The following is a 24936-nucleotide window of genomic DNA, read 5'->3' on the forward strand; positions in this document are numbered from 1 at the left end:
TGAGCTTTAAGCCAACTTTTTCACTTTCCTCTTTCAGTTTCATCAAGAGGCTCTTTAGTTCTTCTTTGCTTTCTGCCATAAGAGTGGTGTCATCTGCATATCTGAGGTTATTGATATTTCTCCTGCCAATCTTGATTCTAGCCTGTGCTTCATTCAGCCAGCATTTCCCATGATGTACTCTGCATATAAGTTAAATAAGCAGGGTGACAATATACAGCCTTGACGTACTCCTTTCCCGATTTGGAACCAGTCTGTTGGTCCATGTCCAGTTCTAACTGTTGCTTCCTGACCTACATATTGATTTCTCAGGAGGCAGGTCAGGTGGTCTGGTATTCCCATCTTCTTTAAGAATTTTCCAGTTTGTTGTGATCCACACAAAAGCTTAGGCGTAAGTCAATAAAGCAGAAGTAGATGTTTTTCTGGAACTCTCTTGTTTTTTCCATGATCCAGCGGATGTTGGCAATTTGATCTCTGGTTCCTCTGCCTTTTCTAAAACCAGCTTGAACATCTGGAAGTTCACGGTTCACGTATTGCTGAAGCCTGGCTTGGAGGATTTTGAGCATTACTTTACTAGTGTGTTGTTGAGTGCCACTGTGCGGTAGTTTGAGCATTCTTTGGCATTGCCTTTCTTTGGGATTGGAATGAAAACTGACCTTTTCCAGTCCTGTGGCCATTGCTGTGTTTTCCAAATTTGCTGGCATACTGAGTGCAACACTTTCACAGCATCATCTTTTAGGATTTGAAACAGCTCAGCTGGAATTCTATCACCTCCACCCACTAGCTTTGTTCGTAGATTAGTCTTTCCAAAATTCAAGTCTGATCCTGTCTCTGCCCCGATTTTCCATCTAACTCCTACTGAACATCTCTAGATTTAAAATTCAGTGTTGCTTTTTTTTTTTTGCCTTTTAGGACAGAATCAGGTGACCGACCTCTTGCTCCTGTTTATCTTATAGTGTGTTGTACCATTTTGTGTTGACTCTGCAACCTAACTAGACAGTAAAGTGCTTGAGTACAGGCACTACTTTACTGATTTTGAATACAGACACTGTTTTATTCATTTTATGTCTAATGCCTGCTTTGGTGAAAACTTGCTGAATTGAAGTGCACCACTACCACCTTCAACTAAAGCAAAATTCCAAACTTGCTACCCCAGGGAAAAGATTTCAAATAATATCAATGTTAATTACACTTGTTATATAAGCAAGAATATGAAACTCATTCATAACTAGTTTCACATTTCTTCTTTGCTTGAAAAAACCCATTGAAGGCTTTCTTCACTTTTTCCCCACTGTAGGTTCGAAATAAAAGATTGATATATACATGTATATGCAAAGTAAAAGGTAAATAACAGAATAATTCTGACTTGTTTCTATACTAACCCTAGCAAATAGTTGTGTTTGAAAAAAGAAATAAAGACCAAAGTAATGTTTCTTCAAGTATTACAAGTTTGATTATTACATAATTTTCTTTCTTCATGTATAGTTTGGCTATAATGAAGTCAGTCTATGTAATAAGAGTTGATAACCTTAAACAGAATATGAAATACTCATTTAATAGACCAGTTAGACCTAATATCTATAGGACATTTCACCCCAAAACAATGAATTTCACCTTTTTCTCAAACGCACATGGAAACTTCTCCAGGATAGATCACATCCTGGGCCATAAATCTAGCCTTGGTAAATTCAAAGACAATTGAAATCATTCCAAGCATCTTTTCTGACAACAATGCAGTAAGATTAGGTCTCAATTACAGGAGAAAAACTATTAAAAATTCCAACATATGGAGGCTGAACAACACGCTGCTGAATAACCAACAAATCACAGAAGAAATCAAAAAATGCATAGAAACGAATGAAAATGAAAACACAACAACCCAAAACCTGTGGGACACTGTAAAAGCAGTCCTAAGGGGAAAGTTCATAGCAATACAGGCATACCTCAAGAAACAAGAAAAAAGTCAAATAAATAACTTAACTCTACACCTAAAGCAACTAGAAAAGGAAGAAATGAAGAACCCCAGGGTTAGTAGAAGGAAAGAAATCTTAAAAAATTAGGGCAGAAATAAATGCAAAAGAAACAAGAGACCATAGCAAAAATCAACAAAGCCAAAAGCTGGTTCTTTGAAAGGATAAATAAAATTGACAAACCATTAGCCAGACTCATCAAGAAACAAAGGGAGAAAAATCAATAAAATTAGAAATGAAAATGGAGAGATCACAACAGACAACACAGAAATACAAAGGATCATAAGAGACTACCATCAGTAATTATATGCCAATAAAATGGACAAATTCTTAGAAAAGTACAACTTTCTAAAAATCCTACTTTTAATTATTGCATCTGCTTACTGATTTTTTTCAAAAGTAAAGTGATAAATTTTTATATGGTGCAAAGACATTCATTTTCGATATTTACATTACCTTCCAGGTTCATTCCAGCTTGAAGGCATTTTCTATAGCGGCATGCTGGGCAGTTTTTTCTTCGAATTTTATCAATGATACAATCATTTCTTCCAGCACAAAGATAATTGTGCTGTCCTACATGGAAAATAAAGGCACTGTTAAAATTTCCCAGGCCTTAAAGGATATTTTTATGGGGAGGCTCTTTTTTGTTGTTTTCGGGGAACATAGCCAAGGACCAAAGGCACTGATGAAGGCAGGCATACTGTACATCCAATACAAAGTGAGAGATCAATTTAAAAAGTAAAGTCTTTCATATTGTTTAACAAGCATAGTTCATTAAAAAAAAAATTACTGCAGTATACATACAGAGAAGTACACAAATCATAAATTTATCACCTAATAAACTTATTAAGAAGCAGAAAGTACCCCACAAACCCTCTTTTTGCTCCTTTCCAGTCACTACCTCTTCCTTGATAAACTGTTCTTTAAATTGTGCTTTAAACAGTTTCTTAACCATTATAGAAGACCTCTGTAATCACTGTTTTATTATAACTTCTAATCTAATGCTTAGCAGGATTAAACAAAGAGGAAACTGGTTTAAAAATATGGTGAGAGTACCAAAGGGAAAATTACTTTAATTCATCATTGCACCACCACATGCAAATAAAGTATGCTTCCCTTCCAAATTTTAAATGAAGTTATTAGTAAAGGCTTAATCTTAAATTGTGTTAAGGTGGCCAGCAATTAGGTAAATCACAGACTTGGCAAACTAAACTACTTTATCTGTAACTTAGGGAGATTTTTAAATGATTTCACATGTTTTTAGACACCAGCTACTGATGATTGTTACTGTCTAAAATCTTCTGGGACCCAGTATTAAATGTGTTAAGAGGTAGAAATGCAGTTTTTACCTGTCAAAAAATTTCAAGGGAAATTTAAAAGGGAAAGACAAAAAGTCTTCCTACTTTCCCTCTACCCTCAGTGTACCCTCTTTTGTTGAAGAAAGCTATCTGAGGATTTGCTAGCCTGGCATTAAAACTGAAAGGATCCTTCTACACAAGACCAGCATATCTAAATAGATACACTGGATAGTTAAGAGTCCATGTCCTTACACTAGAGGGGGTGGTATTCAGAAGAGTGCAGGACATTTGTCTTCTCAAAAACAAATCATATTCAAAGAAAAGAGAAACATAATAATCAATTCATAAGGTTGAATATACCTAGTTCTGATATTAGGAAAAGATCCTTTATGTACAGAATAATCTACTTGATTTGGATAAAACAAACTATATTCACTTCTTCCTAACATGTTAAATCACAGGGCTTGTTAAGCATTAGTTTGGGGTAGATGGTTAACTACATCAGTTTCAGTTCTTTGTGAGGAACAGGCCACAGAATTTGACTACTGGTCTACAATTCAGCTTTGTTCCAGAGTTGTTCTCCAGTGCCAAGTGTCTGTACCAGTCATTTCTATTCCTTTCTGTATTGTGTAAGTTTCCTAGCTTCTTTTCTTGGATATGAAATAGAAGCTCTAACCCAATAATTCTATTATACAGAATTAAATAAGGAACAACAGATAAAATCATAGTTGAAGCAGTTATAATAATGAAAACGTTTTAACCCATAAGACTATCCCTGAATTATTGTTCTTCAGTAAACTAGAAGGGACAATTAAAAAAATTATTGGTAAACACAGAGAAAGTTTCAGTGCTTTATATCTAACCAAAAGCTCAGAATGTGCATGTTAAGCTAATATTTATTTTTTTTGGCTGTGCTGGGTCTTCCTTGCTGTGTGGGCTTTTCTCTGGTTGTGGCAAGCAGGGGCTGCTCTCTAGTTGCAGTGCTTGGGCTTCAGCAGTTGTGGCGCATGGGCTAAGTTGCTCTGTAGCATATGGGATCTTCCCAGATCAGGGATTGAGTCTGCGTCTCCTGCATTAACAGGTGGATTCTTTACCACTGACCCACCAAGGAAGCCCTAATAATGTTTTCTTTATCCCAGGTATATCTTCACCACAATTAAGAATCTGAGCTACAGAATCAGGGGGCAATGTACCTTCGTAAGTTCAAATGCTCTATCTGGTTATTAGTATGAAGTTGGACAAGTCTGTGGGTATCTTATCTATAAAAAGAGTTTCAACTAGTGGTCACTATTTACAAGGCATGGATACGTACTCCCTGTCAATACATATGATAAGACAAGACATTTCAGTTTGGAGTTTCTGTGTCTTCTACCACTTGGTAAATTTGTTTTCTAACGAGAGAGAGGGCAGATGTCAGGAGAAAAGCCTTCAGGCCAGCTGGGATTTCTCAGTATCATTTTGTTTGTATTGTCCTTATTTTTATAGTAAAAATCAGTTTTTGCACCCATTTATGATAAAAACTCTTCAGAAAGCAGGCATGGAAGGAATATACCTCAACATAATAAAAGCCATATATGATAAACCCACAGCAAACATTATCCTCAATGGTGAAAAATTGAAAGCATTTCCCCTCAATTCAGGAATAAGACAAGGGTTCCCTCTCTCACCACTGCTATTCAACATAGTTTTGGAAGTTTTGGCCATAGCAGTCAGAGCAGAAAAAGAAAGAAAAGGAATCCAGATTGGAAAAGAAGAAGTAAAGCTCTCACTGTTTGCAGATGACATGATCCTCCACATAGAAAACCCTCAAGGCACCACCAGAAAATTATTAGAGCTAATCAATAAATATAGTAAAGTTGAAGGATATAAAATTATTACACAGAACTCCCTTGCATTCCATACACTAACAATGAGAAAACAGAATGAGAAATTAAGGAAACAATCCCATTCACCAAGAATAAAATATTAAGAATAAATCTACCTAAAGAAACAAAGGACCTATGTATAGAAAACTATAAAACACTGATGAAAGAAATCAAAGATGACACAAATAGATGGAGAAATATACCATGTTCATGGATCAGAAGAATCAATATAGTGAAAATGAATATACTACCCAAAGCAATCTACAGATTGAATGCAATCCCTACCAAACTACCAATGGTATTTTTCACAGAACTAGAACAAATAATTTCACAATTTGTATGGAAATATAAAAAAACCTCAAATAGCCAAAGCAATCTTGAGAAAGAAGAATGGAACTGGAGGAATCAACCTGCCTGACTTCAGACTATACTACAAAGTTACCAGCATCAAGACAGTATGGTACTGGCACAAAGACAGAAATATAGATCAATAGAACAAAATAGAAAGCCCAGAAATAAATCCACACACCTATGGACATCTTGACAAACGAGGCAAAAATATACAATGGAGAAAAGACAATGTCTTTTAACAACTGGTGCTGGGAAAGCTGGTCAACTACTGCTAGCAGGATGAAACTAGAACACTTTCTAACACCATACACACAAAAAAAAACTCAAAATGGATTAAAGATTTAAATATAAGACCAGGAACTATAAAAACTCCTAAAGGAAAACATAGGCAAAACACTCTTTGACATAAATCACAGCAAGATCCTCTATGACCCACCTCCCAGAGTACAAATTAAAAAATGGGACCTAATTAAGCTAAAAGCTCTTGTACAATGAAAGAAGCTATAAGCAAGGTGAAAAGACAGCCTTCAGAATGGGAGAAAATAATGGCATAACGAAGCAACTGACAAAGAATTAATCTCAAAAATATACAAGCAGCTCATGCAGCTCAATACCAGAAAAATAAATGACCCAATCAAAAAATGGGCCAAAGAACTAAACAGACATTTCTCCAAAGAAGACATACAGCTGTAACAAACACATGAAAAGATGCTCAACATCAGTCATTATCAGAGAAATGCAAATCAAAACCACAATGAGGTTTACCATCTCACGTTGGTCAGAATGACTGCTATCAAAAAGTATACAAACAATAAATGCTGGAGAGGTTGTGAAGAAAAGGGAACTCTCTTACACTGTTAGTGGGAATGCAAACTGGTACAGCTACAATGGAGAACAGTGTGGAGATTCCTTAAAAAATTGGAACTAGAACTGCCATATGACCCAGCAATCCCACTGCTGGGCATACACACTGAGGAAACCAGAACTGAAAGAGGCACATGTACCCCACTGTTGACTGCAGCACTGTTTACTATAGCTAGGACATGGAAGCAACCTATATATCCATCAGCAGACGAATGGATAGGAAAGTTTTGGTACATACACACAATGGAATATTACTCAGCTATTAAAAAGATGCATTTGAATCAGTTCTAATGAGGTGGATGAAACTGGAGCCTATTACACAGAGTGAAGTAAGTCAAGAAAGAAAAACACCAATACAGTATATTAATGCATACATATGGAATTTAGAAAGATGGTAATGATGACCCTATATGCAAGACAGCAAGAGACACAGATGTAAAGAACAGACTTCTGGACTCTGTGGGAGAAGGCTAGGGTGGGATGATTTGAGAGAACAGCATTGAAACATGTATAATTACCATATGTGAAATAGATGACCAGTCCAAGTTTGATGCACGAAACTGGACACTCAAAGCTGGTGCACTGGGACAACCCAGAGGGATGGGATGGGGCACACATGTACACCTGTGGCTGATTCATGTCAATGTATGACAAAAACCACCACGATATTGTAAAGCAATTAGCCTCCAACTAAAATAAATAAATTAAAAAAAAAACCAGAATCAAATGCCAAAAACTGATTATTTCTGGTAGAAGTTGTAGCCTGCCTCCAAGCTGACCCTCAGTGGTCTCTGTCTCTTGGTAATCACACTCTGATTACCCTTCCCACACTATACCAGGACTGGCGTGTGACCAACAAAATAGGGCCAAAGTGATTATGTCACATCTGAGATTAAGTAATAAAGAAAATACATTCTCATATTCATCACAGTCTCTCCCTGTGGATCATTTGTTCTGGGGCATGCCAGTTGCTATGTTGAGAGCAGCATTAGAAGAGACCCACATAATGAGGAACTGAAGCTTCCTGCCAAAAGCAGTGCTGATGAGCTGGAAGATTTTGTAGCCCCAGTCAAACCTTCAGATGACTGCAGCTTCCACCAACAGTCTGAATATAACTTCATGAGAGTCCTAGGACTACCCAGCTAATAAGCTGCTCCCAAATTCCTGACTCTTAAGAAAACTGTGTGACATAATTAACATCTGTTGTTTCTAGACACTAATTTGGGGGGTCATTTGTTACACATCAACAGATAACTAACACAGTAGGGATAGTAAAACTAATAGTTATTTTAAATAAATTAAGTTATAAAAAAGAGTGATCCAAGAAAAATACTAGGTAGTAAACAGAAGAATGATACATGGACATGATCAAGATAATTAACAGAGTACAGGAAACGAGCCACACAGCAAACGGTATCATCTAGGGTTTTCTGTTATTTGTACATACTCTGCTGGAAGTACCCAAGTTTCAAATGTGAGCTGTGGCTGTCAGCTTGAGTTAGACAGCTTGAAAGCTTCAGCTTCTTTGCTGCTCTCAAAACAGTGTAGTATAGTGCAAAGTACACTTGGCAAGGTTGCTAGGAAGCCCTTGGTCTGAATTGCAGCTCTGCCGCCTAGCTGTGTGATCTCAGTAATGTTTATTAACCTTTCTGAGCTCCCGGTTTCTCCATCTGTAAAGCTGGAAAATTAGCATCTACCTCACTGTGCTTCTGCAAGGGTTAAAGGCAGTTGTGAAGAACATTCTTAAAATAGTGCCTAACACATTGTAACACACTTATATGCAGAGTACATCAAGAGAAACGCTGGGCTGGAGGAAGCAAAGCTGGAATCAAGATTGCCGGGAGAAATATCAATAACCTCAGATATGCAGATGACACCACCCTTACGGCAGAAAGTCAAAAAGAACTAAAGAGCCTCTTGATGAAAGTCAAAGAGGAGAGTGAAAAAGTTGGCTTAAAGCTCAACATTCAGAAAACTAAGATCATGGCATCCAGTCCCATCATTTCATGGCAAATAGATGGGGAAACAGTGGCTGACTTTTTTTTTTTTTTTTCTGGGCTCCAAAATTACTGCAGATGGTGATTGCAGCCATGAAATTACAGGACGCTTACTCCTTAGAAGGAAAGTTATGACCAACCTAGACAGCATATTAAAAATACTGCCATCTAGTCAAGGCTATGGTTTTCCCAGTGGTCATGAATGGACGTGAGAGTTGGACTGTGAAGAAAGCTGTGCCAAAGAATTGATGCTTTTGAACTGTGGTGTTGGGAAGACTCTTGAGAGTCCCTTGGACTGCAAGGAGATCCAACCAGTCCATTCCAAAGGAGATCAGTCCTGGGTGGTCTTTGGAAGGACTGATGTTGAAGCTGAAACTCCAATACTTTGGCCACCTGATGTGAAGAGCTGACTCATCTGAAAAGACCCTGATGCTGGGAAAGATTGAGGGCAGGAGGAGAAGGGGATGACACAGGATAAGATGGTTGGATGGCATCACTGACTCGATGGACATGGGTTTGGGTAAACTCTGGGAGTTGGTGATGGACAGGGATGCCTGGCGTGCTGCGGTTCATGGGGTCACAAAGAGTCAGATACAACTGAGCGACTGAACTGAACTGAACACCTTGTAAGCACTCAATAAACACTATAAATAATTCCTTTGTTATTGCTTTCATCTCAGTATCTAACTAGATTATAAACTGCCAGGAGTTGAGATTTTTATCCTTTCAAGTCAGTGTAGCACTGAGGTTAAGAGCCTGTTTGCAGATAGCTATGCTTGAATCCTAAGTCTGTTGCTTAAGCTGTGAGTGTCAGTTCCCTAGTGTATCAAATATGGATCATAAGAGCATTTAAGAGCTCATAGAACTGCTAATTTAGTAGTATGACATATATAAAACATAGTACTTGGGTGTGCTAGTCACTCAGTTGTGTCTCTTTGCTACCCCATGGACTGTCACCCGCCAGGCTCCTCTGTCTATGGGATTTCCCAGACAAGAATACTGGAGTGGGTTGCCATTCCCTTCTCCAGGGGATCTTCCTGACCCAGGGAAGTATGACATACGTAAAACATAGTACTTGGTAAATTATTAATAAAAGTAGCATGTGTCTGTCTCCATTATGACTCACCACAAAGATTATATGCAATTTGTGCTAAGGGAGCATAAGAAGAAGGGACTCAGTGAAAAAAGACCACTGAACTAATATACATCTGAAGAAAAGAAGCTATCCAAATTCTTTTCTGTACACAGAAAGTAACTTACAGAATAATGAATAAAATTCAAAATCTCAATCCTTGATCTGGCTTGTATGGATAAGTAAAACTTGTACAAATTTTCTAAAAATATTTAACTTTTGGATCTTTATGATACTATGTCTGGTGGATAACCTATAATTTCTGGCAAGTATTAAAAATGGAATGAATGTAGTGTAATGAAAATCACACAAGCTTCATCTTTGTAACTGTTCAAGAAAGTGCTCTAAAATCTGTATATGGGCTTAAAACAGATTCCCATCATATCTAGAAAGGGAAAAGTAGATCTGCTGTGAGTTAGGTTAGCAAGTGATTACAGAATTTTAGAGCTGGAAGGGACTCTGGAGAATATTTAAATCCAAATAAAGGATTTACTTAGGGCTTCCCTGGTGGCTCAGATGGGAAAAAATCTACCTGCAATTCAGGAGACCCACGTTCAACCCCTGGGTTGGGAAGATCTGCTACAAATTAGGTTAGCAAGTGATTACAGAATTTTAGAGCTGGAAGGGACCACGCAGAAAATTTAAATCCAAATAAAGGATTTACTTAACACAGTTTACATTTTAACCTTTTCTTGTTTATCATGTAATCTAGCTATCTCATATTTAACTGAAATACGTATATATATTTTGCAAGAGCATAGCTAATATTCACATACTCATAGCTAAAAGCACGTGTAGGAATTTAATTCTAAAGCAGAGAATTTAATCCTAAAGCCTAAGGGACATATGGCCTGCAGTGATGTCTTATTTGTAATATATTTAGCTTTTCATACTTGTAATATATTTAGCTTTTCTTTTCTTTTTAAATTGCATTTGGATGCTTTTAGGTAAGGCATGCTTGCACCCTCTAATATCAGTGACTGCCCTTCTTCACTCATTTGGTATTGTATTTGGCCAGAATGACACATAGTCAATCCCTGTAGGCACTGGAACTGGAATTTGTAGCCCCATTTTAAAGAAATAATTTTAGTTAAAATGAGGGAGAGTGAAAAAAAATTTTTTTTAATACCTGTATTTCTTTTAGGGCTCCATTGTCTCATTCTGAATTTCACTTTCAGAATTAAATCTGTCAATATTACTTATTATATACAGGAATGCTGTAACACTGTTATCACATTTACACAATGGACAGAACTAATCAGTGAAGAAAGTGCTGAATAAAGTAAAGTGAGGACAAGAAGACGCTGTAACATCTACTTTGTCAGTAGCACTGCATTAATTAGGGATGAGCTTACTTAATGACTCTACTCAGTTGTTGGGTGATAACCAAGCTGGTTAAAGCCTGAATTCCTGTGCTCTCTATGGAATAACGTAAGTAATTTTATAGTTTGCTAATGTATTAAAAGCAATCCAAACAAAAGAAAATGACTCATCTAACCCTTAAGCATATGCAAACACAACTGAAGGCAAATAATAGTACTTCATGTACTGTGAATAAATATATTAATTTTTAAAAAATATAATTATCTAATCAGAGCTTTAGGTAATCCGTTCAGGCCACACTGCCTTCTAACTGCTTTACAAATAACTACTTTACACAACAGTTTTTCCCAAAAGGATTCACTGGTAATATTTAGTGTGACTTCAGTAATTTGCTTATGGAATGAATTTAAGGAGGTGACGGGCAGACTGAGTCTGTAACAAGGGTAAACATTATATGAATATAATATTTGTCAAGTGAAATCACTTTCTTTTAAACACTTTTCCTGACCTCCCCAGGCAGTTTGTCACTTGATCCTCTGTATTATAATCTCTGTACCTTGTAACTATGAACTCATCTTTCACTTCCAAGTAGACTGTGACCTCCCAGAGGACAGTGGGAGGTCCTTACATCACATTTATATCACATAGCACAGCCCCGGCTTATTAGAAAACAAAACACTTTTCCCCCTCATTATCACTCATTTTTGCCAGACTACAATAGTTGGTGGCTCTAAAACTAGCTAACTGATGGGAATTAAAGTCGGTAATACTAATACAATGAGCACTAGTTACTGCCGAAACCTAAAACCATCATTTCACATGCATAGCACTTTCTTATGGTTATTTTCCATTCTCTGACCATACTCCCTCCCTTCAATTTTTACTTGTCTGTTTTATCTTAGTTTGCTTTTAAAAGTATCTTTTTCCCACCAGAAGAGTTAGGAGCCACCCTCCTCTCCCTGATTTTAATGACTTCTAGTGTTAACAGGCTTTGCATACAGAATCCAGTCTGAGAAAAAGGAACCAAATAGAGGAAAAATAAAACTCTTCAAAACACACACTACCTTCCACTGCTCTTTTGAAGAATACTTTACAGCTTCCACAAGTCAAGACCCCATAATGACATCCTGAAGCTTCATCAGAGCAGACTAGGCAGAGTTTGGGAGGTGGTCCCGTAGCTGCTGAGGAACTGGATGGAGGAGAACTTACGTCTGGTCTCATTCCAGGGCTAGAGAAGGAAGAAAGTAGTGTTAGGATTTAATTATCATGACTGTCAGAGAATTATCAAAATACAGTTCTCTTACCTTTTCACTCCACAGTAAACATGTTCACACTGAACGTATGTATTTCAAATACTGGCAAGCATTAAAAAAATCCTACCTAGACATAGTCAAATAATGTTTTATTCTTCTATACAAAATTAAGAGTCAGGTCATTTATTTTTAAGTATCCCTTAGAAGTTCCCTGGAGGTCTAGTGGTTAGGATTTGGCACTTTCATGTCCACAGTCCCAGGTTCAATCCCTGGTCAAAACTGAAATCCCACATCACGCAGCATGGCCAAAAAAAAAAAAAACCCAAAAAACAAAACAAAAAAAAACATCCTTTAAGAAGAATGGTGAAATTGTGCTTTGCTTAGATATAATTTTTAGTTGCTTAGCATCTGTTTACAATCATCTTTAAAGGAATAATTGTGTAATTACCACCATGATCAAGAGATACAGTATTACCCATCTTCCCCCCAAAGATTCCACCTATATAAGAAATTTCTCTCTGCAATATTCTTAATCAGTCTATTCTCTAAAAGAGATAATATTTAGGAATAAACTTTGATTGGGTGTTAGTTGTCTCTTTATTAATGCAACTAATAACATGATTAAATATCAATTATAAATATGCTTAAACTAATTCACAGAACAAACTAACTTAAGAAATTGGGTTGTCAACATGGTTAGAAATTATATTTATTAAGTAACATCTTTTTCTTCTGTTTTAGGAATAAAAGTTAAGATAATTGTAAATAATTGTAATAAATTATAATAAAATAATTGTAAAGTAATAATTTGTTACTTTAAGCAGTTATGCTGATAAACTCCAAGTTCAGTCACTCAGTTGTGTCCGACTCTTTGCGAACCCATGAATCATAGAACGTCAGGCCTGCTGGTCCAACGCCAACTCCTGGAGTTCACTCAAACTCATGTCCATCGAGTCAGTGATGCCATCCAGCCATCTCATCCTCTGTCGTCCCCTTCTCCTCCTGCCCCCAATCCCTCCCAGCATCAGAGTCTTTTCCAATGAGTCAACTCTTCGCATGAGGTGGCCAAAGTACTGGAGTTTCAGCTTTAGCATCATTCCTTCCAAAGAAATCCCAGGGCTGATCTCCTTCAGAATGGACTGGTTGGATCTCCTTGCAGTCCAAGGGACTCTCAAGAGTCTTCTCCAACACCACAGTTCAAAAGCATCAATTCTTCGGTGCTCAGCTTTCCTCACAGTCCAACTCTCACATCCATACATGACCACCGGAAAAAACATAGCCTTGACTAGACAGACCTTTGTTGGCAAAGTAAGGTCTCTGCTTTTTAATATGCTGTCTAGGTTGGTCATGATTTTCCTTCCAAGGAGTAAGCGTCTTTTAAATTCATGGCTGCAGTCACCATCGGCAGTGATTTTGGAGCCCCCAAAAATAGTCTGCCACTGTATCCACTGTTTCCCCATCTATTTCCCATGAAGTGATGGGACCGGATGCCATGATGTTAGTTTTCTGAATGTTGAGCCTTAAGCCAACTTTTTCACTCTCCACTTTCACTTTCATCAAGAGGCTTTTTAGTTCCTCTTCACTTTCTGCCATAAAGGTGGTGTCATCTGCATATCTGAGGTTATTGATATGTCTCCCAGCAATCTTGATCCCAGCTTGTGCTTCTTCCAGCCCAGCATTTCTCATGATGTACTCTGCATATAAGTGAAATAAGCAGGGTAACAATATACAGTTTTGACGTATTCCTTTTCCTATTTGGAACCTGTCTATTGTTCCATGTCCAGTTCTAAGTGTTGCTTCCTGACCTTCATGTAGGTTTCTCAAGAGGCAGGTCAGGTGGTCTGGTATTCCCATCTCTTGAAGAATTTTCCACAGTTTATAGTGATGCACACAGTCAAAGGCTTTGGCATAGTCAATAAAGCAGAAATAGATCTTTTTCTGGAACTCTCTTGCTTTTTCCATGATCCAGCAGATTTGATCTCTGGTTCCTCTGCCTTTTCTAAAACCAGCTTGAACATCAGGAAGTTCACAGTTCACATATTGCTGAAGCCTGGCTTGGAGAATTTTGAGCATTACTAGTGTGTGAGATGAGTGCAATTGCACGGTAGTTTGAGCATTCTTTGACATTGCCTTTCTTTGGGATTGGAATGAAAACTGACCTTTTCCAGTCCTGTGGCCACTGCTGAGTTTTCCAATTTGCTGGCATATTGAGTGCAACACTTTCACAGCATCATCTTTGAGGATTTGAAAGAGCTCAACTGGAATTCCATCACCTCCACTAGCTTTGTTCGTAGTAATGCTTTTTAAGGCCCACTTGACTTCACATTCCAGGATGTCTGGCTCTAGGTAAGTGTGAGTGATCACACCATTATGATTATCTTGGTCGTGATTATCTTTTTTGTACAGTTCTTCTGTTTTCTTGCCACCTTTTCTTAATATCTTCTCCTTCTGTTAGGTCCATACCATTTCTGTCCTTTATTGAGCCCATCTTTGCATGAAATATTCCAAGTATCTCTAATTTTCTTGAAGAGATCTCTAGTCTTTCCCATTCTGTTGTTTTCCTCTATTTCTTTGCATTGATCACTGAGGCTTTCTTATCTCTCCTTGCTATTCTTTGGAACTCTGCATTCAGATGCTTGTATCTTTCCTTTTCTCCTTTGCTTTTCGCTTCTCTTCTTTTCACAGCTATTTGTAAGGCCTCCCCAGACAGCCATTTTGCTTTTTTGCATTTCTTTTCCATGGGGATGGTCTTGATCCCTGTCTCCTGTACAATGTCACGAACCTCATTCCATAGTTCATCAGGCACTCTATCTATCAGATCTAAGCCCTTAAATCTACTTCTCACTTCCACTGTATAATCATAAGGGATTTGGTTTAGGTCATACCTGAATGGTCTAGTGGTTTTCCTTACTTTCTTCAATTTAAGTCTGAATTTGGCAATAAGGAGTTCCTGATCTGAGCCACAGTCAGCTCCCAGTCTTGTTTTTGCTGACTGTATAGAGCTTCTCCATCTTTGGCTGCAAAGAATATAATCAATCTGATTTCGGTGTTGACCAAGTCCAAAGGTCCCCCTAAATTCTGTCTTCAAATGAAGCATACTGGACTTAGCCAACCCTATGTTTATCTAGAGGCTTAGTGAATAGGACAGCATTCCTACCAGCCCAGCTCTGGGAATAGACCTGGGCCAGGGTTTCATATTTTTCTCTCAACATTGTTGAAGAGAATTTCTGGATGCTTCTGTATCACAAGGTATTGATCCCAGCTAGATTTGGGAGAATAGACTGAATGCATATTGAAAGCCTACAATGGAAGAGAATAACCTGAAATTACTCTGCTGTAGGTGTGGCACAAGCCATGTCTGATTAATGGAAACTTGTGACTAAGGCAGCGGAGCTGCTGCGGTTCGGAGTTTTACAGAGAAGTAGGAAGGTCTTGGCGGAGAAGGCAATGGAACCCCACTCAAGTAACTGTTGCCTGGAAAATCCCATGGATGGAGGAGCCTGGAAGGCTGCAGTCCATGGGGTCGCTGAGGGTTGGACACGACTGAGCGACTTCACTTTCACTTTTCACTTTCGTGCCTTGGAGAAGGAAATGACAACCCACTCCAGTGTTCTTGCCTGGAGAATCCCAGGGACAGGGCATCCTAGTGGGCTGCCATCTATGGGGTTGCAGAGTCGGACACGACTTAAGTGACTCAGCAGCAGCAGCAGGAAGGTCTTGGAGTGAATGAGCAGAGCAAAGTGTTAGGGAAGCAAAAACTTGTCTGGCTTTTGTTCTGAAGATGCTCCTACTCCAGTTCAGCCAATCTCTGTCATCTGACATCTATTTTTAGGGACCAACCAGTTGTTTGTATGTTTAGTTTATGGAAAATAAGTGTAATATTTAATGATTTCAAATGTTAATTCTGTACTGTTTCCTCAGCCAGTTATATATACATATATATAGTGTGTGTGTGTATATATATGTACATGATATATATGCACACACTGCTGCTGCTCCTGCTAAGTCGCTTCAGTCGTGTCCGACTCTGTGCGACCCCATAGGTGGCAGCCCACCAGGCTCCCCCATCCCTGGGATTCTCCAGGCAAGAACACTGCAGTGGGTTGCCATTTCCTTCTCCAGTGCATGAAAGTGAAAAGTGAAAGTGAAGTCGCTCAGTCGTGTCCCACTCCCAGTGACCCCATGGACTGCAGCCTTCCAGGCTCCTCTGTCCATGGGATTTTCCAGGCAAGAGTACTGGAGTGGGGTGCCATTGCCTTCTCCCATGCACACACTAGTATATATTAAAAATGTTTTCACAGTACTTAGGTGTAGTATTTAATAGTTTTGAAACACTTTCATGAATACAGTCTCATCCGTCCTCTCAACGACCCTGTGAAAAGGATGTTATCACCTCTAGATGAGGTCACTCAGCTGTCAGAGGTTGATGAGGGAGCCTGTTTGTGGTCGAACTGACACGTTTCGGATCTCAGTTCTACCATTTCAGAGCTTGTGTGACCTTGGATAGGTATCTACCACGAGCCTGTGTTTTCTCATGAGTACAGTGAGAGGATATCATCTGTGTCTGTGTGTTATGAAAATGAGAGAACACACTCAAAGTCTAGTGTACAACTCCTGCATCTAGCAGGCAGGCATTTGATAAATGTTCATTCTTTTTCAGGAAAACTGGAGATTTTATGAGAAAGCCTGGTGTAAGTATTATGTAAGTAGTATTAAGTCTAAAATCTAGGACAGTATTCCCAAATTCTCACTTATAATTAGAGCATATGCAAAATACATTCAGGCCAGTCAACTGTGAGCTAGAGATGACAAAAAGGAAAGTTAAAACTAAATGAACAAATGGATTGATCGAACTGCAACTAAGAATCCGCAACTTAAGTCAGGCTTTTGCCATCCCTTCAGGCAGTTATTCTAGGCTACATGAGGAAAGAATTGAGTCCACGGAAAGTTTCCAAGCATACCACAAACATCAGTGGAGAAAAACCAGTTTTTGTCACACTAATATGAGCACCAAGATGGCCTATAGTGAACACCACTGGGAGCAAAGGATGAACGCAAAATGGTCTTCAATTGTAAACATGACCCTATGATACTGCTTTAAAAGACTAGGGTTTAAGAAAATGGTTAGAACTCAAAAGGAAAACCATATGAAATCACTATATTTTAATAAGGATACATGACAGAAATAAAAAGCACAACATAGTAACTGTGTATCACACTCACTCTGAATAGGAAAGCTAAAACGTCTTAGTCCTTGCTTAGTGTGTGTTTACAGCTGCATCAAACATTCTGAAGATGCCAAGAGATTCTATCATGAACTGACTGTATCCAGAGCACTTTCTTTTAAGTGAGGAGCCAAGATAACAAAACGTGCTGTTTCAGATGAATATTTGAATGCTCTCTCCCATTCAGAATGGAGAGTATACTGGACATTGCTCTTCTTGAGGTCACTGAGTTTACATTTGAGAGACAAAGTAAGTATAAAGCAGGTTTTTCTAATTGTCTTGCAGAAAAAAGCAGTTAACGAGAGGAGGACCATGGATGGAGAATCATGGATGGATTATGAAAGTTCCTCACACACCTTGAAGAACAGGTAAAATGTGCAGGCAGATTACACCCTTTCACTCAGCAGATAATTCCTGACGTCTTATCATATATGGAAGTTGTCTCATACATGAAAATGTGTTACTGAGAAGATAGTAGACTTAGAAACTTTGATCTAGGTAGGAGGAGCAGAATTATTTTGGGTGCTTTGGTGTCGAGGTAGTACTTCTGCAAGAGATAGAACTAGGATGTATAGACAAATAGCACTGTAACAGCGGTGTCACAGTGGCTGACTTAACCCCCAACTCTGTTTCCTTATTAGTACCATTTCAGGAATTTTTAGGTAGATTATATATTTGAACTATATAAAGTACTGGTACACACTTGATGATAATCAAACAGTATGTTTTTCCTTAACACTCAGGCGTTACAGGCATCTTTTTTCCTCCTTCCCTCAATTCCTCTTTCCCTTCTGGAGGATCCCAAGGAATGAGAAGTGCTTTGAAGAATGTTGCTTGTGAGCCAGGGAAGGGTTAAATCCTCCAGAAACATCTCAATTGGGAGCAATTTTACTCTCCAAGAATATTTGGTTAGTCTGGGGACATTTTTTGTTGTCACAACTTGGGGCGTGCCACTGGCATTGTGAGAAGAGGCTAGGGTGCTGGTAAACCTCTCATACGGCACAGCAGACAGTCTTCCACGACAAATAATTATCCAGCTTCAATGTCAGTAGTGATGAGGATTAAGAAATCTTTGCTATAAATCTTTAAGCAACATATAAAGTAGAGAAAAAGAAAATTCAACAAGGACCAGAAACTTAACTGTAAAACCTTCTAAACTACATTTTATAGTAGAGCAACTGCCCTACTGAGGCAGCTGCAAATATTGTTTGATTCAAGACAAGTCCAAAACGAGACTCAAAACACACCTGAAGTCAGGGGACTATACAGGTCTAGTGATTAGCTAGAGTGAGTAATTTTATTTTTCCCTTTAGCTCTAGCACTAAGAGGTAGTTTTTACACATTAATGTCACCTGCAGTTTTCTTTTCTTTGTTCATTAGGTAAAATGTAAATACTCAGCTGCACACACCAAGTGATTATATTTTCTGACTGCCCATTTATCCCTGCATTAGCTAAAGGATTACTGAGTTGTTTGATAATAAGCTATGGGATAGTTTTCAAATCAAATAGAAAAATACTCTGGGGGAAGGCTTTCACAGTATTTCTGTTAAATGGTTTAGCAGAGTGCATTTTATCTTATTTAGCAAGCCAAAGAAAGACTGAGTAATCTGCTTTTGCACTTGTTGACAGAAGTTTCTATTGGTTTTAACTTCAGGTGCATATTAAGACAGTTTCCTCCAACTTTGCATCATTTGTACTTACTCATCTTATGGAGGAGATTAGAGAACAAAGTCTGTACTGTAAACCTGTAGTGTTCAGGAGCATTTTCAGTAAAGGATGTGTGATGGAGGAGATGTCTTTTTTCATATCTGAGACACCAATGGCGTGTCATTAAGATCTCTGCACTCGGTTTCCTTGTCTGTAAAAATAAAGGTGCTGAATAAAAAAACTCCAAAGTTGTTGTCCATATATCCTGAGGTAAGGGTAGGAAGTAGGGGAGAATACCCTTGGGTCTGTGAAAGCCTTCTTTGGACCTGTACATTTATTTATATGAAGAGAGAATATGTCACCTTATCTACACTTCTTTCTTAAGTTCGTAACATGTTTTCTTGTGTTTTTCTTTTTCTTTAGAAGGATCAGTCTGCAGTGGAGTGATTGTGCTGCACAACTTAGTTCCTAACAGAAGAAATATTGTTTCATGTTTTCAGTTGTTTGCTTAGGCTTGCACTGAGGGCCATGCGTTCCAAGGATTAGTAATGATGTTCTAGTAACAGAACAAAGACCAAGAGTAAGTAGTAACAACTGCGAGGAAAAACTTTCTTAAGCGAGGAAAAACTTTTTTCATTACATGGTTATTTGTAGAATGAAGACCTGATTTTGTTCTGATGCTTTCTCGCTTCGTAAGAGCACACAAGGATAATAACTATGATTTGGTACATGCAGAATTAGAAATGTGACATCTTCAACTAAGGCAGTAACAGGTTTGAGACAATGTTACACTCACTGCTTTCCTCCTATGTGTGTGTGTATCTAGGGCTGAAACCAGTGGCTGTGGAGTGTTTTTGAGCTTGGATCTTACTTTGATTAATTTTTTTAAATGTCCTTTCAAGACTTCTTTTTTTCTCATAAACCATTATATTTATAGTTTTACTTGGTTTTATTTTTAGGGAGTAGAGTGGTAATATCTTATCTTCCTACAGTGCTACTCAGTAGGTAACTTCAGAGTCAAGTCTTACTGCTGGATGCTGTTGTTACTGTAATCACTTGTAATTCCATTAGAAGCTTGAATTTGGGCTTGTATCTACATCTTGTATTTTGTACCTTCATTTATTAGATTTTGGGAGTCCTCTTTGGTTTTAGTCCTCTATGTCTACTTTGTAGATTTCATCAACTGTGGTCTATTTTAGGTTTGTACTTTGATTTAGAATGGCATTGATTGTATTTTATTTCATTTTACATTAGTTTGAAGTAAATTATTTAATTTTGGGATTCTGAAATTTTGATTATTTACTGAAATTTGTAATACAGAGCTGTGAAATACTTGACAGAAACAAAAACGCTGTTCATTTCCACCTCAACTACAACAACCACATATTTCTAAATACCTTATTACCTTCTCAGAGTTGAATTCTTCTCACTATACTTAGTAACTGGAGAAGGCAATGGCACCCCACTCCAGTGCTCTTGCCTGGAAAATCCCATGGATGGAGGAGCCTGGTGGGCTGCAGTCCATGGGGTCGCGAAGAGTCAGACACAACTGAGCGACTTCACTTTTACTTTTCACTTTCGTGCACTGGAGAAGGAAATGGCAACCCACTCCAGTGTTCTTGCCTGGAGAATCCCAGGGACGGGGGAGCCTGGTGGGCTGCCATCTATGGGGTCGCACAGAGTTGGACACGACTGAAGCGACTTAGCAGCAGCAGTCCTCCTGGCTCTGGCTGCTTTTCCTTCCTCTCTCCCATGATGCTAAAATTCTTCTTTGCATCGTGATTAAGTCTCCGAGGCTCTTCCATGTAAACAGTACAAGCCCAATGTGGTCTTCAATCTGGTTCCTCTTTCTTTCCCAATTATATGTCTTCCCATTCGTCTACACAAACCATTCTTCTACACTGCCATGTAGCACTTTACACATGATACATTCTGATTTATTAATATTTTTCCGTCAACAATTCCTTTTAGGTAGGGTCCATGTCTAGGTCTCTTATATCACCAGCATCTTGTACTGTGTCCAGTATCTGTTATTGTATTTAGCTTACTTATATATTACATCTTTATATGTTCTGCAGAAGAACTTGAGGCAACTCACGTTAGATGTTTATGAGATTACACCCAGAATACAGGTATCACCTCACTGCTACTAGAAGCTGCTGTGCAAACCCTTTCTTTAACCCCTTTAATCTTCTCCACAAACCTACGAAATGAGTACTGTTTCCATGTTTTACTGTAGGCAAGTCAGCTTCTCTGAATCTGTTTCCTCATCTGTGACACAGTAACTACCATAGACAGGATTCACATGCCTGCCTCTCTGATACCAAAATCAGCGTTCTTAACCAGTATTCTGCCTCATGACTACCTGAGAATCTGAGGTAGAGCTAGGTTTTCAAGCTGAGGAATAAACTGCTTTCTGCTCTTAAGGGCTAAGGTGCGATGTCTCAGTGATGTACAGCAAAAGGACGCCGATGTCCTGTGCCTTCTTCACACATGATCTGCAAAAGAGTTTTGCCCAAATAAGCCTTGCCGGAGCAGGTCAACAGGTAAAAACAACTGCCTTAGAACTGTATGACAGTCTATGGATCATTTGAAAATTTAGTCAAACTAATGTTTATCTCATACTCTACAGTTTTAGCACAGTAACTCCTAAGATGTTTGTAAATGCAAACAAAAGGCAGAACAGCTGAGTCTATGAAGGAAGGAAAAAAACCTTTAACACCAACTTGAACTTGGTCTAAAGCCACATACTCCCTTGCTTTCTTCAATCCCTGGTGGCTCAGCTGGTACAGAATCCACCTGCAATGTGGCACACCTGGGTTGGGAAGATCCCCTAGAAAAGGGAATGGCTACCCACTCCAGTATTCTGGCCTGGAGAAGTCAGTCCATGGGGTCACAAAGAGTTGGACGTGCCTGAGGGACTTTCACTTTCCTTAGTCAAAAAGCCAAGACTTGATTCTTCAATTGTTATATTCTTAAATTAGTATGAGAACTTCCTTACTTCTGTGTATTTTCCTCAGGTTTTGGTAATGAAACCCTCACTTCACACGCTAGTTCTTAGATACACATAGAAACAATCTAAAGGAATAATTAAAGTATTTACTATATGGTAAGTACATCGCTAAACATCCCTTTCTTCATCTTCTAGGGACAAGTTTACTGATGTTCTTACCATATAGTAAATACTTTAATTATTCCTTTAAGTTGTTAGGGACAAGAAAGTAGTCTCTGCAGTGATGTAAAGATTACTTATTCCTTTCTTCCTTCCTCTTCTAAGGATGTTTGCAATGCATGCAGTTAGATGAAAAATTTAAGACTGGGAAGGTTTTCTGATAGGTGGAACAAAACACTTCCTTCATAGTAATAATAAAATTTGACACCCACTGATTTCTTAGTTCTACAAGCCAAGATCGACGGCTAGGTACTTTAATAAATGGATTATATCAAATAATCCTTACTTCTAGTCCATTTTACAAACCAGAATATAGGAATGAAGCCATGTGCCTGCCCAAAGTTATATTAGCACAATCTGGAATTGAATTTGAATTCAGCACCATCTGATTCCAAAATCCATGCTCCTTACCCTCATCACTGTGTTATCTGGCAGGGACCTGCAGGGTAACATCTGTTCAGCTTGATAGAATTCTTTTTTTTTTTTTTTTAATTTTTAACTTTTTTTTTTAAAATTTTATTTTTAAACTTTACATAATTGTATTAGTTTTGCCAAATATCAAAATGAATCCACCACAGGTATACATATGTTCCCCATCGTGTGGGGGTCATCAGATATCAGAGTCTTGATAAAGGTAAATATAAAAATAATTTGTTTTTCCCTCTTCTGATTATGCTTGATATCACACTGAAGTAGAAATTATTTATAATTAAAAGATATGAAACTATTCTGGTTACTTCTGTTTTTCCTTTAGATTCTTATTATACTGACTGAAATCTTAAATTAGCATATTCACTTCTATACTATTAAGACAATGTCACACTAGCCATTAAATACTGAGTTAATAAAATGGAGACCTTGTATCAAAAATACAAAAATAGAAATCACTACTTTGCATACTCAAAATATCATTTTTGCCCTTAGAGGAGCTTTGTAGCAATTATGCAACTACCATATTAGACCACAGAATTTTTTGAAATGCATTTAATTTTTCTAAAATATACTGCTCCAGCAAAGTTTTCAGTTGGGAATATATAATGATGTGACTAATTTCTGTATTCTTCTGAAAAATGCATAACACTTTAGCCTTAGTTAGAAAGGAGCTGTCTGGTCACACTAACAATTTTACAGATCGAAGATTTATGTCTGTTCACTACACAGGCCAACTGTTAGAGCCAAAAAACTGTAGTTATTTACTGTAAAAGTGCTGAGGTAGCAGAATTTTATATTCAACTGGATTATGTAACACTTGAAATACTCTATAATCTCATCAATATCTGAAAGTAGATGTCACCAATCCCACTGTGTAGAAACAGAAAGTTAAAAACTCAGAAATTAAAACAGAGCTAGTTAGAGAACTACAGGACCCTTTTATACAAAATACACAGGAATCTGTATTTCTATACACTAACAATAAAAGATCAGAACAAGAAATTAAAAAAAAACAAAAAATAAAATTCCTAGGAATAAAACTACCTCAGGAAGCAAAAGACCTATTCTCTGAAAACCATAAGATGCTGATAAAAGGAATTAGATGGCACAAATGGAAAAGATATACTGTGGTCTCAGATTGGAAGACTCAATATTGTCAAAAACAACTGTACCACCCGAGGCAATCTACAGATTCAGTGTAATCTCTATCAAATTACCAATGGCATTTTTCATAGAACTAGAACCAAAAAATCTTAAAATCTGTATGGAGACACAAAAGACCCTGAGTAGCCAAAGCAATCTTGAGAAAGAAAAACAGAACTGGAGGAATACATTGTACAAAGGTACAGTCACCAAAACAGTATGGCATTGGCACAAAAAGAAATACAGATCATGGTACAGGATATAAAACCTACACATCTGTGGTCAATTGATCTATTATGACCAGAGAGGCAAGACTATACAATGGAGAAAGACAGTCTCTTCAATAAGTGGTGTTTGGGCAATGGGACAGCTACATTAAAAAAAAAAAATGAAACTAGAACATTCTTTAACAACATACAGAAAACTAAACTCAAAATGGGTTAAAGACCTAAATGTAAGATTGGGTACTATAAAGACTCTTAGAGGAAAACACAGGCAGAACAGTCTTCAACATAAATCACAGCGATATCTTTTTTGATCATCTCCTAGAGTAATGGAAATAAAAAACAAAAGTAAATAAGACCTAATTAAACTGAAAAGCTTTTGCACAGCTATAAACAAAATGAAAAGACAACCCAGAGAATAAAAGATAATATTTGCAAACAATGTGACTGACAAGGGATTAATCTCCAAAATTTAATAGCTCATGGGGCTTAATATTAAAAAAAAATGGGTAGAAGACCTAAATAGGTATTTCCCAGGAGAAGACATACACATGGCCAAGAGGCACATTAAAAAGATACTCAGCATCGCTATTGAATGGGAAATGCAAATCAAAACTTCACACTGTCAGAATGGCCATCAAAAAGTCTGCTAACAGTAAGTGCTGGAGAGGGAATGGAGAAAAGGGAACCCTCCTACACTGCTGGTGGAAATGTAAACTGGTACAGCCACTATGAAGAACACTATGGAATTTCTTTAGGAAACTAACAATAGAGCTACCATATGATGCAGCAGTCCCACTTCTGGGCATTTATCTGGAGAAGAAAATGGTTCAAAAGGATACATGTAGCCCAATGTTCACTGCAGAGCTACTTTCAATAGCTAAGGCTTGAAAGCCACCCAAATGTCCACTGACAGATGAATGGATAAAGATGACGAGGAACACACATAAAATGGAATACCACTCAGTCATTAAAAAGAATGAATAATGTCATGTTCAGCAACTTGGATAGACCCAGAGTATCATACTAAGTCAAGTCAGAG

General features: G+C 37.9%; 1 protein-coding gene across 8 annotated transcripts in view; it reads right to left on the bottom strand.

The window, feature by feature from the left end:
- NR3C1 (nuclear receptor subfamily 3 group C member 1) overlaps positions 1-24936 on the bottom strand; it is a 120092-nt gene that overhangs the window by 23697 nt on the left and 71459 nt on the right. For 7 of the 8 annotated variants that reach the window (XM_019965165.2, XM_019965162.2, XM_070793734.1 and 4 more), the window contains exons 3-4: positions 11859-12025; positions 2424-2540 (exon numbers count right to left, since the gene is read on the bottom strand). In XM_019965165.2, the coding sequence (XP_019820724.2) occupies positions 2424-2540; positions 11859-12025 (284 nt within the window). The remainder of the gene's footprint in view (positions 1-2423; positions 2541-11858; positions 12026-24936) is intronic. The other variant, XM_019965166.2, reaches the window with a different exon arrangement.

The sequence above is a fragment of the Bos indicus genome, chromosome 7 (genome assembly GCF_029378745.1).
Source record: "Bos indicus isolate NIAB-ARS_2022 breed Sahiwal x Tharparkar chromosome 7, NIAB-ARS_B.indTharparkar_mat_pri_1.0, whole genome shotgun sequence".
Classification (NCBI taxonomy): Eukaryota; Metazoa; Chordata; class Mammalia; order Artiodactyla; family Bovidae; genus Bos; species Bos indicus.